Below are 15,824 nucleotides of genomic sequence, written 5' to 3'. Positions count from 1 at the left end.
TGGAAAATACAAATACGTTAACGCAATACATTCTTAATGGCCTTAAAATATCATCCATATGAAGAGAACGACAGAACGAGGATGTAGCTAAAGAGTTTGAATCACTGATTAAATATGACATTACCACAGATGTTGTTTATAATCAAAAGCTCTTTATTGAAATGGGTATGAGTGATGATAAGAAATAAAACGGAGTATTGATTTTTGTAGTTCTACTTACATTGTGCATCATCTGCAACACAAACTCCAGACCTGATGTTAGTGTGAGTTACATGCTTTAGTGTACTATGCTGTGTACTCAGTTCTGTGATGTACTCTGAGGTCAAAAAGGTGACAAATCAAAACTGTATAAGCATGAGCCACCGATATGACCAAAATAGATTAACCAACTGATTCTGCGAGAACATGCAGGTCTGATAACACTGTGCTCTGACTGAGCCTGAGGTATCGGAGGTAGAAGAAGGACGTTTAAACTGTAATGATGTCAAACAAGACTGTTCTGAATGACTGAAACTGAGAAACTGAATACATCTTCACATGAGAGGTAACTTCAAATCCCAGCATCTATAAGGACATAACAGGGAAAACAGTTAACGATTAAATTCATAATGTTAATTTTTTTTTTAAATTAGCCACTGTTTAAAAATAGGTTAAATTAAGCTGTAACAAGTTGATTGATTGATTGAATGAATGATTTAACCAAAAGACAAAGTGATTGTTAAAATAGCAGAATTCACACAGCATTACAAGTCATTGTTATATAGTTAATGTTTGCTTCTTGTGAGCAGAGTCTTGAGAAATGAGAGACAACAATGAGACTCTCAATTCTACACCAGTCACTGGTATTAGCCAAACACAAGGGTTTGTTTACTCACCTTTACTTTTTAAGATGCATCGGATTACAAGCCCGACTACAGTGACGATGAAAACGCAGCCTAGTGTAATCCAAACATAAAGTCTGAAGGGTTTCTCTTCTTTACCTACAAGTAAGAAAATGTAAATGTAGTGAGTCTAAGACACAGAAAGAAAATGTCTACTGTAGAACAGTTCTTCCAGGGAAAAAACACACAAATATAGCAGCTGTACAATTTACCTGAACATATTATTAAATGAATATAATATAATAAACAAACTGGACAACATCTAACATCATATCCCTGGGAAAAGAGAAATAATATGATGAACGTATTTACTGTCTACGTAATGAGATAACAAATATGAAATATCACACACCAGGACAGGATTAGACCAATATCTTTATAACGTCCAGGTGTAATTTACAGTGTAATAATCTTTACTGTATATAGCATATTATCCCAGATTATAGATTTTACTCTAGATCGGATATTAGAATACATCTTGAATATCACGCCTCAGGCCATATAATAAATGTAAAGAAGTAATATCACACCATGAGTCATAAATCACATTCATTATATAAACATGTAATAAATGACATTAGATTATTAATTACATTTATGGCATTTGGCAGACGCCCTTATCCAGAGCGACTTACATATAGCTCATTTATATAACTGAGCAGATGAGGGTAAAGGACCTTGCTCAAGGGCCCAGCAGTGGCAGCTTGGTGGTGCTGGGATTTGAACTCATGACCTTCTGGTAAGAAGTCCAATGTCTTAACCACATTTATATGTAACACAATTCCCTTAATAAACGATTAGAATAAACACGTGATAATATTCCTAAAGATTAAATTAATCATGCAAATATTGTTATTTAAGACCTAACTGATATTAAATGTGTAATTTCATACCCCAGGTGACTGTAATATTTCCCTCTAGGCTGCTGTGATGCACTACACAGCTGTAGCGCTGATCTCCTGTGTTCTCCTCAGGTCTGATCACACTGCTTCTGGTCTGAAACGTGCCATCACCATTAGGCAGCACATCATTCATCTCGTCATCCACCAGCTGTAAATCTGCCCCAATCCACTTCACCTGCACTGCTCTCGGGTAAAATCCAGTCACATGACATGTGAGGAGCGTGGAACCAGCTCTCTGCCTCTCGAAAAGCCTGACCTTCGGTTCTGGAGGAATTAGGCAGTAGGAATTTTGAAATTGTTAATTGGTAGATAATTAGTAAATGTTAAATGTTTATCAGGGGATTTAATAATATGGGTATGTATAGCTTCACAGAGGTTATAACACATGAACATGCATGTTGCATTTAGTTACATTGTATTGTATTGTATATCTATAATTTTAAGTTAATAAGGACTTACAGTATATATCCACAGTATACATATATAATGATTATGTTTTATATAAACATTTTATACAATGCAGACCTAATGATTTGTGTATAGACATAATGATGGACTGTCAAGTTATGTATATAAACATGCAGAGCATGCTGATGCACAACTTCTATAACTATTACAGTGGCGATTGGAAGTTTGCGAACCCTTTAGTCTTTTCTATATATCTCCATAAATATGACCTAAAACATCATCCGAGTTTCACACAAGTCCTAAAAGTAGTTGCTCCTCAGGCTGGAAAAGGTTACAAAACCATCTCTAAAGAGTTTGGACTTCACCAATCTACAGTAAGACAGGTTGTGTACAAATGGAGGAAATTCAATACCATTGTTAGTTCAAGACCAGGTTAACTTTTAAGCAACTAAAGGCCTCTCTCACATTGGCTAATTTTAATGTTCATGAGTCCACCATCAGGAGAAAGGAGAAAACCACTGCTCTCTGAAAAGAACACTGCTGCCTGTCTGCAGTTCAAAAATCATGTGGACAAGCTAGAAGGCTATTGGAAAAATGTTTTGTGGATGGATGAGGCCAAAATAGATTTTTTGGTTTAAATGAGAAGTGTTTTGTTTGGAGAAAGGAAAACACTGCATTCTAGCACAAGAACCTTATACCATCTGTGAAACATGGTGGTGGTAGTATCATGGTTTGGGCCAGTTTTCCTGCATCTGGGCTGGGATGGCTTGCCATCATTGATCTAACAATGAATTCTGAATTATACCAGTGAATTCCAAAGGAAAATGACAGGATATCTGTCCATGAACTGAATCTCAAGAGAAAGTGGGTCATGCAGCAGGACACACAATGTGTGTGTGTGTCAATGGACTTGGAATGGCCAAGTCAAAGTCCTGACCTTAATCCAGTAGAAATGTTGTGGAAAAACCTGAAGCAAGCAGTTCACGTGAAGAAACCCACCAACATCCCAGAGTTGAAGCTGTTCTCTACTGAGGAACGGGATAAAATTCCTCCAAGCCGATGTGCAGGACTGATCAACAGTTACCACAAACCATTAGTTGCAGTTATTGCTGCACAAGGGGGTCACACCAGATACTGAAAGCAAAGGTTCACATACTTTTCCCACTCAGAGATATGTAATATTGGATCATTTTCTTCAATAATAAATGATCAAGTATAATATTGGGTTCTCTTTGTCTACTTTTAGGACTTGTGTGAAAATCTGATGATGTTTTAGGTCATATTTATACAGATATATAGAAAATTCGAAAGGGTTCACAAACTTTCAAGCACCACTGTATGTCCCCCTGACACACATCTTACCCTTCTGCATTTTGACTCCAGGGGCATGCTTTAAGAACATCTTCAAGCGATCAAAACAGGTCTTTTGGTAGAAAGACACAGTGATTCCAAACAACACTGAATTTTGCTCCCTCAGCCTTTTATATTTCAGAGCTTGAGGAACAGAAGTGATGTACGTCTTACTGTCAAAATCTAAACTTAAGAAGTCCTTCCCGTTGAAAGCATGGGCTAACGATGCCTTCATGGTGCCATTTGGATAGAGGTCACAGCGACTGTAGCCTTGGTATATGTTAATGTCCGCATGTGAACCTGTAATTCAATACAGAACAAAGCAAGTCATTTTAGTGCCCCTGCAACACACAGTGCAATGGTAATGAAAACAAGCCCTAAAATTCTCCCAATCGATCTCCACTGCTCAAATTTCATATGCTACAAATTCAGGCTGGGGGTGGAGCTTATTTCTAAGCTAAATATTGCAAATACCAGTTTTTTGGTGGAGGGCCATTCCATCTCAAGGGGTACTATGGGCTTGACCATTTTTAATTTTCCAAATTATTGGCTTTTTTGTGTATTTATTTATTTATTTATTTATATTAAATAAATGACGGCCGTCTTTATGTCATGGCACACAACAAATTGTGGTTATGCAACTGTTTACAGAAACCCCAGTATCTCAGCTCAGCATGGTTTTAGGTCCCTGGAATAAAAACTGATCTCTAGAGCACATTGAGGTTCCACTAGTTACAGAGCTAGGGCTAGTAGAAATATGGGGAAAAGCCAACTTTATTATTCATGTATTATGAGAAATTAATTTAAAGGCAGGTGTCCACTGCGTCAGTGTTTTTACGATGAATTACCTGTTAGATTGAACTGTTGTATGGCTGATTCGATAGCTGTAGCTATCATCTGTTTGTTGTGTTGTGATATAACTCTGATGTTTTCCCAGTGCTGCTGGCCGGTGGTGGTGTTGAGCCATTTGGGACATGGCGCTATGATGTTTTTCCCACTGTCATGGTAAAAGATGGTAACATCATTCACAGTGATTCTTTCCATATAATTGGGCAGGCTTAGGCCTTGAGAACTGATGAAAAAGCCACTAATGGAATGGACATCTGTGAAATAGAGAATGGGTTTTAGGGACTATTTTTTGTAACTGCAAGGTGACCTTCTGAGAATGTTTGTAAGGGGTCTGTATAGGGATTGTTCAGAGAATGTTCCCCTAATATTAGGGAAATGTTCTCCGAACCACTCCTTGTTAGTGCAAGCCTTCTGAAAGGTTTATATTATTTAAAGGTTACCAAGACATAAGAGAAATATTCTCCAAACCTTCTCAGATTAGTGCAAGGTTCCTGAGAGGCTCAAATAGTTTCAAGGTTACCAGAATATTACAGTAACTTTCTTCAGACCTACAAGGTTTTTTAAAAGTTATATGAATGTTAGGGGAATGTTCTCTGAAAAATAATGCAAACAAACAAACACATATTTCCATCAGGAAAACTTTCCTGAAAAGTGGACTAAATAGAAATCTGTTCTCAGGGGGGTTCCAAAAACGTTCCTAGAACCTTCTGGGAACCAATAATTGTTATAGTAACAATATAAATTTAGCCTTTAAGCTAAATGTTAAATGTTTCCACTAACAGTTTTAATACATAACAGTGTCATGTTCACACAAACCGAGGAGTTAAAGAGGAAGCAATTCACAAAACGTTCACAACCTAACACTCACCATCACCAAACAGCTGAACAGGATGTAAGAAAAAAAGTAAAATGAAAAGGGTTTTCCTTTCTTTCATATTTAAGCATATATTTGATTGTGTTTTTGTCGATAAAACTGGTTCCAACACTGGAAAAATGAAAGTGAAAGTGAGGCGGCGTTTTTGTTTACTGGCTAACGCTTTGTAAAAGCATTCTCTCTGATTTAAAAAGAGAGAGAGAGAGAGAGAGAAATATATATATATACACAAAAATTGTCTACAAATATTACATTCTGTAGAGTGTTGAAACTTTAAATAACATGTCAAAATGTTAAAGTAAAACACGCCTATTTTTGTTGTAGTTAATTTGGACCAATCAGGTACAGCCATTTCATCTTGGAAAAGAAAAATGTACATCACTTCAGCAAACGTATGTGTTACTTATATTTTAAAATAATGCTAATGCTAGCCTGGCTGGAGAGTTTGTACTCATGGGACGTGTAGCTTTAGTAGTATAGTGTGGGTCCCGTCCCCTCCCCTCCCCTCCCGTGTATGTACAGTGTTGCTAAAGTGTGCAGGCAGAAGCCATCTCTCATATTTAAATATAAGCAGACAGCAAAACATAAATTATCAGAGGTACCTTTCAAATGGTAAAATAGGCCAAATTAAGTGAATTTGAACCTATTACAAACGAATCATTGAAATCGAAGAATACAGACTTTTAATGTTTAATTATAACACTTGTATGCACTTAGTAAAGCCTTACACATGGTTTTATAGTTTCATACTGTATTTTATTATGTGCAAAAATGAAACTGTAAGTGTATGGCAAGCAGATAAAAATAGAAAAGATCACTTAATATCCAGCAACAGTACTATAAATACAGCAATATAACAGTTGCTGTACTAACTACTCTCTAACAGGGTTTTAGCTTGATGGTATTATTATTATTATTATTATTATTATTATTATTATTATTATTATTATTATTATTATTATTATTATTAATATTATATCCTGACCTACAGTATACACCCATCAGCCATAACGTAAAAACCACAGACAGGTCAAGTGAATAACATTGATTATCTCATTACAGTGGTTTCCTGTGAAGAGGTGGGATTTATTAGGCAAGTGAACAGTCAGTTCTCAAAGTCGATGTGTTGGAAGCAAGAAAAATGGGCAAGTGTAAGGATCTGAGCGACTTTGACAAGGGCCAAATTGTGACGGATAGATGACCAGGTCAGAACATCTCCAAAAACGGCAGGTCTTGTAGAGTGTTCCTGGTATGCAGTGGTTTAATACTTTCCAAATGTGGTCCAAGGAAGGGTTTTTTTTTTTCTTTCACAAGGGAGACCTACACAATATTAGACACGTGGTTTTAATGTTATTGCTAGTCGTTGCACAGTATATACCAGCATGAAGTTATGTTTTCACTGGAGACCATAAAGCAGTTCTGTAAGTTACTTTGGATGAGGACTATAATTACTCAAATTACATCAAATGTATACATTAGAAGTGAATATCCTTAATATAACATGCATAAAATTTACAGTATTTCTCTAGTAGACATAGAACAAAATTATAAAAAAGTAGATATAGAACAAAATTATAAAACAAAACGAATGTTTTGTTTTGCTGTAACTTTCTACAACCACTAGGTGGCAATATTGGCAGTGTGAGTGTGGGGAAAGGTCTGGTTTTATATATTTGTTTGTTTGTTTGTTTGATCCATTTGAAAAGTAAATGTATTGACGCGCTTCCTGGGACAGGCTCCAGGTTCCCCGTGACCCTGAAAAGGAGTAAGCGGTAGAATGCGGATGGATGTATCTATGGATGTATTGACGCGTGCACTCACTCTCTTGTCCATTAGGTGGCGGTAACACACCATAACTTTAGTTGTCAAACCGCCTCAATTCAGAAGAAGAAGAAGAGGAGCAGCAGGAGGGGCAACAGTAGAAGAGAGAATCTCGTATGTACTCCCGTGTGTTAAATAAGTTAACTTATTTACAGAAGTTATTGTTGTTGTTTTTGTAAGTAATCACACTTATATACGGTGTTTCTCGGAGACGCCCTCGTTTACACTAGTCCATACCGCCAGGTGGCGGTAAATACACCACAAGAACCCGAGAACCGCCTCAATTCAAAGAAGAAGAAGAAGAAGCAGGAGAAAAGAACACGCATGCGCAGAAGCTGTATATTCTCCAGACGGCACGTGGGAATGTCTGTGCTCAGAGAAAAGGTATTGTACTTACTGAAAAAGCCATTCGCGTTAACAAGAAAGGAAAAAAAAAAAAATCAGTGTTTCCAGATTCTGATTGTAAAACCTGTTTCTTAAATCAGTTCTTCATATTACAATTATTATCCCCAGATGTTTCCTGTCTGCGTAAAGTCAGACTGCAGCACTGCAGACGAGCACGTGCTTGGAGGTGACGAAAAGGAGGAAGGTAAAGATTATAAATAAAAAATATTTATGGGAAAAAGAAAAAACAATTCAAACCCCCCAGTGGTCACTATATAATATGTATAATGTTTACTCTGAATTCAATGCAGTATAAGTTTAGAGTTTTTCAGTACTGTATGTTCAGGAAGCCATTTTGAAATGTACTCAATGTCTACCAATCTAACTGTCTAATCCATCTGGTTTAATTTAGAGGTTAGTTTGGCTAAAATTCGCATACATGACTATGAATGTCTAATGTATATTTTTTTGAACTGTTGTAATGTGCTGTTGTGTCCAATTTATTTTTCAGGTTAATCTTTTTACTGCACACCAATTCATGGTGTTTCAAAAGAGATCCGAGATAGTTCAAATCTTAAGGAAAAGAAAAGTCTGCATTGACTGAGGTGAGTGTAATCGTGACGGTCATGGCCTTGTCCTTTTTTTTAATTTTTTTTTTTTATATCTACTAGAGAGGCTTATAGTCTTCTATACACCGATGCTGTAGAAACCTCACATGTTTGTTTATAGATTGTAAGCTATTTGTGTGTATATATGTAAATATATAATAGTTGCAGTATCTAATTTGTATATTATCTTATTTACAGATTGCCCCCTCTCCGTAATCCCCCAGAGTCCCTGACTGCATGGGATTCTCGGTAAGTGATGACTTTATTTGTGCAGATGTTAATGGCTTTGCTCACGATGTATCAGGAACATTGCTGTTATCGTTGACCTGTCTATCTGTTTATAATTCAAATGGCGTGGTACATCAGGAATGCATTAAAGTAGAATTTCATCTTCAGTGTAAAGCTGGATGTAAAGGTGGTGATTGATTGTATTGTTTGAGGAATAAAACACTGGAGTGATGGTGGAAAATATTCAGTGACTTAGTGGTGTGATGCAGAGTTACTGTTCCCTCAGGACAGTCGTGTGTTTTCCTTTACAGGCACATCATCCTGAAGTATTTATTCCTCTTACACCATAATTTGTCAATGCCAGCAGTTTCTAATTTATTAAATAATGACATCTTATGTTTTTCTTTTTTTAATCAATATCTAGTTGTTCCATGTTATGCAATGTCCATGAAATAACTTTCTGTTCTCACTCACAACTAATATAGTAATTCCCTCACCAACCTCCCTTTTTTTCCCTTTAAACAATTCGATTAAACACAGCATGTCCTGTTGTTGAGAAGCTGTAATGTGCTCAAAGTAACAATTTTTAGCTCTGAGATTCATTGAAGTAAAACATTATGTAAATAGAGCCTGAAATAGGAGGCAAAAATTAAATTGGCCATATTTTGTGACTTCAAATACAGATGTTTAAGACCTTGTGGTTAAGGGTCCACAAACACTTCGACATTACAACCTGCACCTTTTGAAGTGATTCTACAGTGCAGGAAGCATAACCGGTTAAACCCCAATGTTAACTTAGCAATTTTAGGTATGTGGTTTGTCCTTTCTTGTGAACTGCAGGCTGTTCAGCAAGGCTGGGTCTAACATGTGACACTGTCCTTTCCTGTATGTCTGCTAGAGAAACTCTGGGTGGTTTGAGGCCTGACAGCATTCCCTTCGCTGTCAGGTTATAGAAACCTTGTACAAAAGAATGTGTTGATGCTGGTGTTCAGCGGCACGCCCTTTGAGAACCGGTGCACTAATTTTTCTGTTTTGTCTTGCAGAAGGTCAAGATCTGTTGGAGAGGTGATGGATTTTGTAAACTCGAGCTCCAGTGTGCTGTGGCGTAGGAGGCTGTTATGTTTGTGATTCTGTGGATGTTACTGCACTACACATTCTCCTAATCTTATGTCCATGTTTATTAAATTACTACATTAAAACTACTGAAATTCTAACCACTTATGGCTGAGTGTGATTTTTTATTTTATTTTATTTTTTTTGTTGCTCTGATTTTTCTGATCAATAATTTTGAATGTAGTGTGTTTGTACTGTTTAAAATACCTCACAACTGACTTTTTGTTTGATTAAAGAATTGAAGACACATTTAATAATGGTTGCTAAGTTATGAGTTTTTTTTTTTTTTATGTTGGAACACTGTCACATTGAGATTTTAAATATGTTCTAACAAATATGCACAGAAACATGTCTGTGATGTCTCTTACGGCTAGCGATATGAGCCACGTGATACCACACCACCATCCTCACACCATGTCTCTAGGACCCTTTGATTGGTATCCATCTTATGCCTGATTATAAATATAATAAACTCACGATTGCCATTGCGCAGTGATTGTTAAACTTACTTTAAATAAAACAACTTTAAGACAACTTATTCTGAAATGTTATTTAGTTTGAGCTAAAATTAATACAACGATCTAAAAGTTTAAGGTAAAAGTTTTGCTCATTCACTGTAAGCTACTTTCCAGTATCATGTCAGACATTACAGATAACTATTTGGCCTGCTTTGTATAATATAGTGCTTTCATTAATTTATTTCTATTTATTTAGCTGTTCATTTCAATCATTTCACTCCCAACAAGTTTGCCAATGAAATTCTGCCCAAAATCAGGCACTTAAATGTACAACTAAATGGGTCCTCCGAGAGCCGTTGATTTTGAATCATCCATTCGGATCAATACAGGAAGCGACACGATTTGGGGCTTGTGCAGAATATGGTACAACACGTACAGTAGTGACGTAGTCTCTTGTTGACTTTTGCTTTCAGTTCAGTAGTACCAGATTCTGCGTTACTGTTTACGCCTGGCTGAATGCGCAGGTGTCACGCGTTTAACACCGATTAATGCAGGTAAGTTTTTGTACTTTATCACTTTTAAAATCACAAACTGTGCGTGACTTCCTGCTTTAGTGAGCTGTAATGACTGTTTCTAAGTTTAAAACGGTATTAGAGTTGTCGCTAAGCTCCTGTTGCCCCCTGGACTATGCCCATAATGAGTCACTTTAGTGATTCGATTCTTTCGAAGTAAGCGAAATTCTTTCAAAGTTGAGATTCTTTTAATTGACTCACCCGGAAGTTGGCTTCAGAAAATATTAAGGCGTCCTGGAACAAACTGATTTACCAAAATTGTTCTTTAGTTAAAAACCATGCATATGTTTTTAAAGGAACTGATTCTACCTGCTTGATAATGATAATTATTATCATTTATAACCACAGCCCTGTTGAAGCTTCAGCTCTGATTAGTCAGAAGGTGTTCATTAATTTTCTATAACAGTACTTCTGATTGTAAACATGACCTTTTCTAGAGTAACAACTTATACTTGTATGGTGGTCACTCCACGTAATCTAAGACTAACAGGGTTTAAAAACAGTTAGTTGATATGGTGTCGTTTGGGGGTTTACGTGTGAATAGGTATGCTTCCTGATATTTTGAATTAAATAATAATAATAAAAAAAAGAATAAATTGTGGGAAAATCAGCTGTTATATCTGCATTGTCATTACATAGTCCTCCTCGGTTTATCTATCTTTCTGTCTATCTACCCATCCATCCCTCTATCTGTCTAATCTGTGAATCATCCACAAGCATTTCTGATCAAATGGTTGTTTCATTAAAACAAATTACACAGGGTGTAATAACAGTCCACATGAACGCACACTGTAACTGAGTAAAACTTATACACATCATTTAGTTGATAAGAATGGGAACTATTAAAATAAAATGCAGTTTTTCGCTGACTTGTTATATTGATAGTTATGGCTAAATTGCAATGAATTAGCTAGCTAGCTACAATATATGTGGAGTGCCGTTGGCTAGATTACACTATATTAGCCTACCAGCAATGCGAAGCAGTCTGCTGGGCAGCGCTTCTCTTCATCTTCAAAGTTACCTGTGCCCTCTTGCAGTCAAATGGCAGATGAAGGGTTGTGTTGAGAGGCAATAGTTGGGCGATTCCAGCTTGCACAATGGAGGGGGGCTCTTAGTATTTTTATCTGATTTATTATAAAAAATTCACAACCGATTCGTAACACTAATAATGTTCAGTTGATGTTCAGTATAAATATGGGGGGGGGGTTACTTTTGGTCTATTATTGTCTACCTGTTCAATCAAAAGTTTCAGGGTCTTTATTAGTACCTAGAATAATGAAGACTACAGAACACAGAAGAGCTTTTTCCTACTAAGCCCCCCAGCTATAGAACAGCCTTCTGATTAATGTTCGGGACTCAAACAGTCTCAATCTTCTTTAAGTCTAGGTTGAAAACCTATTTGTTTATTTGTTTGGGCATTTTGTTAAATAGCTTTTCTCTTGGGTAAATGTGCTGATCTATGGGGTTCATGGGCATAAAGAGATATGGTAAACTATTAAATTGTAACAAAACTCCAGGCTTTAATAAACATTAGACTGGCAGACATGTTTTGATATTGTTATTTAACAGTCCACTTTTCATAATTTTTTTTTTTAGCATTGATGTCATCATGGACCCAATGGTTATTGAAGTTCATGGAGTTCCCTGCATTCCTCCTCATGACCGGATGGTTGATCAGCTAAAGATACACTTCCTGAAGCGGAGGAATAGTGGTGGTGATGTTTTAACAGTGATTTATCCAACTTCTGCTCCAGGCCAGGCATATGTCATATTTGAATCAACTGAAGGTATGGAAGATCGTTATACACTCACTGTTAGTTACAGTCTTGAGAGAGCAATGTCTAAAACCTTTGGATTACCATCTTGTCTTCCTTTTGTTTTAGTTCCTGGAGTCTTGGCACATACTCATGTTCTAGATGTTGACAACAGATTTTATCCAATACACGTAAAGAAAGCTCATTTGTCTGAGGTAAAACTGTCCCCCCACACATAAATTCCAGTCCCGAGAGTCCCAGATTTCCGAAACATTATCCAAATTATAAACCACATCTTTGTCTAAAGTTCTGTGTGTTGTTTCAGGTGGACATGAAAGTTAAGACCATGCTGGACTTGAGGATGTTCCCAAAGCCAGAATCAGTCTTGAAGCTCCTTAACAATTATGGCTTTAACGTAACAGAATCCAGTTCAGGTCATGTCCAGTTGAAGGGCTCCTTCTTGAAACTAAAGCTCATACACAGTGAACTCATACAGCTTCAGGGTCACGGACATCACTCCCATAGTAAATCTCCATCTGCTATTCACAATGGCTCCTCTTTGGGGTATGACATGGAGCGTAAGAGTTTGGATCCCAGATTTGGTTCCAAGTCCACATCGAGGAATATGGATAAAATGGATGCTGTCAGTCAGCAGCAGTTACTTGATAATGCACTGTCATCTTCATATAGAGATTCGGCATCTGGTGGATCTCCCAGGAGTCTTCAAAGCAGACATTCATCCTACACTGAAAGAAATGCAAGCAGCCCAATGGATGCTGCTGTTCAAAAATTTCAAAGACTGGACAGCAACGAACTGCTTGCTCAGAGACGGAGCCCCCATGCTGATGGTGCATCATCATTATCAGCAAATTCTCCATCTAGTCTCACATCGCTACACCACACATCTCCATTGTATAATGATTCAGCCTCAGGTGGATACCCCAGGAGTCTTCACAGCAGCTACTACTCCTCTATTGGAAGTACTAGCTATAAAGTGGACACTGATATCCCAGACTATGTGCACACGCAACAGCAAAACGTCATGAGCAATGAAATGCTTGCTCATAGAAGGAGCCACCTTGTTGATGTTCCATCCTCGTCAAAAACCTCTACATACAGCCCCACAATGCAACACCACACATCTTATAGATATTCACCCTCAAATGGATCTCTTAGGAACTTCCAAGATGATACTAGGGCCAGGTCCACTCACACCAGTCCCTCATCCTCCAGTTTAGGAATGGCAAGCTTTCCAGTGGACACAGATATCATAAACTTTATACTCACCCAACGGCAGAATGATCTTAAGCGGATTAGGAAGGACTATGGTACTGAGATGAATATAAAAGATGGTGTTGGCTTTACAACAGTCACGTTTTTGGGAAATAACAGTGAGAAAGCTGAAGCATGTCTTCTGAACCTCATTGAGGAGATCGGACCTTCACTGCGCACCCAAGAAATACATCTGAAGGAATATGACAGTGTTAAAAAAAAGCAGATCCTTGAGAGAATCGAAGGTAATAAAGACTCGGGTGTTTCCATCACACACACTGATGATGTTGTAAAGCTGGTGGGAGACTCAAGAGGAAGCTTTGAGATGATGCAAAAGCTACTAGGACACAATGATGCCTCTCATAGAGGAAGGGCCATGGAGAGGGGCTCAAAATCCAGGAGAAGCTGTTCTCTACCCAGACAGTATAAGATGGCTGCCAATGCCCGTGTTACCACTCCTGAAAATCAGGCAAGTGCTGCAAGCAAATACTCTCCTTCACATTATCAAGAGAAATCAGATGAAGGAAAAGCTCAGCAGATTGTTCAAGGCCCTGAACAGATTCCAGACAAGAAGTCCCAACGGACACGCAGCAATTCAGAGTCTCGAGACAAAAACAGGACAACCAAGGAGCAGGCGTTACCTCAAGTGGAATTAGAGTCGCCAGGTCGAGGAAAGAAGTCCCTAAAAGAGTGTGGCATTAACTTCCTAAAACGACTCGATCCAAATACTAAAAATATTGATTATCGAATGGCTATGCGTAAGAAAAGTCATTCTACACCCAAAAACCCTGACTAAATTGCTGTTTGCTGATATACAGAAAGTCAGCAAAATTATTAAAAAGTATTCTATGATCTTCAGTACACACTGTTCATGTGCATTTTAGGTGATTTCTTATATTTTTATAATCAAGATATTTGTAATGTTAAACAATAAATAAACTACATTTCATGGTTTTGAACAATGTATCCTACAATAACTAACCAGCACTGATTTATTATTTCTGGAATAAAAAAAAATGTAAAGTCACGTAAAATGATGGACTTCCTGTGACTTATTTGCTGTAACTGTTGGTCTGTATGCCCCACTTAAAGATCGTGTGTAATTCTTCTGGCACCCATGAGTCCAAAACATCTCTAACCCTATATAAAGCCTGACACACGACAATCATTCTCATTTAAAAAAAAAAAAAAACAACAACAGCAGCAACAAATCTCATTTTCTCAATTTGCAAACTTGATTTTTTTTGGATTATATTTGATAGGTCAGGTCTTTGGGTTTGTAATTTTCTGTCTTTTACGGCCTTTTTAACCTTATTTTCCCCTCAGAATTTTAACCATTGTTTCTCTTTCATAGCGTTAATAGTTCGACACAACATATTGAAATTAATAAAATAGTTTTATTTATCAGTAAATATTTATATATAAAGATTCATAGTTATTTAGAATGATTCATAATTATATAAAAATATTTACTGAAAAAAGACTATCAGTAAATATTTATATATAATTATGAATAATTCTAAATAAAAATATTTATTTTAGTGTATACTAATTTCATACTGTATCAGATTGAACCTTTTAAAAATACAAAATAATAAATAACACAATGGTATAAATAATATTATTTTAATTAAAATTAATGAATGTTTTGTTTAATATGTATATTTAAACATAAATGTAAAATAACATCATGAATGCTACATTTTCTAAGTTGACATCTCGTCAAGTTATTATTTAAAACATTACATTTCTATGCAATGCATGGAGAATGATGTGACATGCTTAAAGCCCGCAGCATCATATCTGATGCACATTATTCAGCAGAATTATTTGTAAAATAAAATGTAAAGATTGGAAACAATAGCCTTATTAAATTTAACATTTATTTGCAAAAAAAAAAAAAACCCCACAAAAAACCCAAACACATAACACTGATTTGAGTCCTACGGTGAATTTCTCAAATTGAGCAAAATTTCACAGAAAAATCTGTGTGTGCCGATCACATGCAGATGCAATTTTTAAATGCCATTTTCTACATTTTATTTAAAATAAAAATTGGAATCTAAAATAAAACATAAGCATAAATTTAGTAAATGATATCAACACAGTACACTAAGTAAAACTCTCTGCATAGTCAGTAGTAGCCTTGAGTAACGTTCTATATTTCTCAGTCTATATTATTTCCCTGATTATTAAGATGCTTCATGAAAGCACCATTTAATGCAGATAAAATCCATCGATGCATCATTTTAACCCATTTTAAGCTGTGGTGTGTTTCATGCATCCATTATATCCCTTCACTTTTCCACTTTCCACTTATTAAGACAGTCCCAACTAACCTGAGCTGAAA

At 36.6% G+C, this 15,824-nt stretch overlaps 2 protein-coding genes and 1 non-coding gene across 4 annotated transcripts; 2 read left to right on the top strand and 1 right to left on the bottom strand.

Annotated features, from left to right (window-relative positions):
* Positions 1 to 132: 132 nt before the first annotated feature.
* LOC108272368 (class I histocompatibility antigen, F10 alpha chain) lies at positions 133 to 5,531 on the bottom strand. Of its 2 annotated transcripts, none has more exons than XM_017480739.3 (6): positions 5,259 to 5,531; positions 4,390 to 4,644; positions 3,554 to 3,841; positions 1,775 to 2,047; positions 876 to 980; positions 133 to 564 (listed from the first exon to the last, which is right to left on the bottom strand). In XM_017480739.3, exons 1-6 carry the CDS (start codon positions 5,323 to 5,325, stop codon positions 551 to 553), a joined length of 1,002 nt encoding a protein of 333 aa, XP_017336228.1. In that variant the 5' UTR covers positions 5,326 to 5,531; the 3' UTR covers positions 133 to 550. The 2 variants fall into 2 exon arrangements, with proteins under 2 accessions (XP_017336228.1, XP_053540584.1); XM_053684609.1 differs by having other exon boundaries at positions 3,716 to 3,841; positions 5,259 to 5,530.
* A 1,606-nt stretch (positions 5,532 to 7,137) lies between these two features.
* On the top strand, positions 7,138 to 14,515 carry si:dkey-154b15.1 (uncharacterized). Its single transcript, XM_053684294.1, has 8 exons — positions 7,138 to 7,469; positions 7,599 to 7,674; positions 7,981 to 8,074; positions 8,276 to 8,326; positions 9,349 to 10,430; positions 12,045 to 12,235; positions 12,332 to 12,417; positions 12,528 to 14,515. The coding sequence occupies exons 6-8, from the start codon at positions 12,058 to 12,060 to the stop codon at positions 14,268 to 14,270; spliced, it is 2,007 nt and encodes a 668-aa protein (XP_053540269.1). The 5' UTR covers positions 7,138 to 7,469; positions 7,599 to 7,674; positions 7,981 to 8,074; positions 8,276 to 8,326; positions 9,349 to 10,430; positions 12,045 to 12,057; the 3' UTR covers positions 14,271 to 14,515.
* LOC124628786 (small nucleolar RNA SNORA9) lies at positions 9,140 to 9,273 on the top strand. The gene has a single exon (XR_006983468.1). It is a non-coding gene; the product is annotated as a small nucleolar RNA SNORA9 (small nucleolar RNA).
* Positions 14,516 to 15,824: the final 1,309 nt, after the last annotated feature.

This window comes from Ictalurus punctatus, chromosome 12, assembly GCF_001660625.3.
Source record: "Ictalurus punctatus breed USDA103 chromosome 12, Coco_2.0, whole genome shotgun sequence".
NCBI lineage: Eukaryota > Metazoa > Chordata > Actinopteri > Siluriformes > Ictaluridae > Ictalurus > Ictalurus punctatus.
The sequence above is the reverse complement of the archived record's forward strand: the minus strand, read 5'-3'. Positions and strand labels throughout refer to the sequence as shown.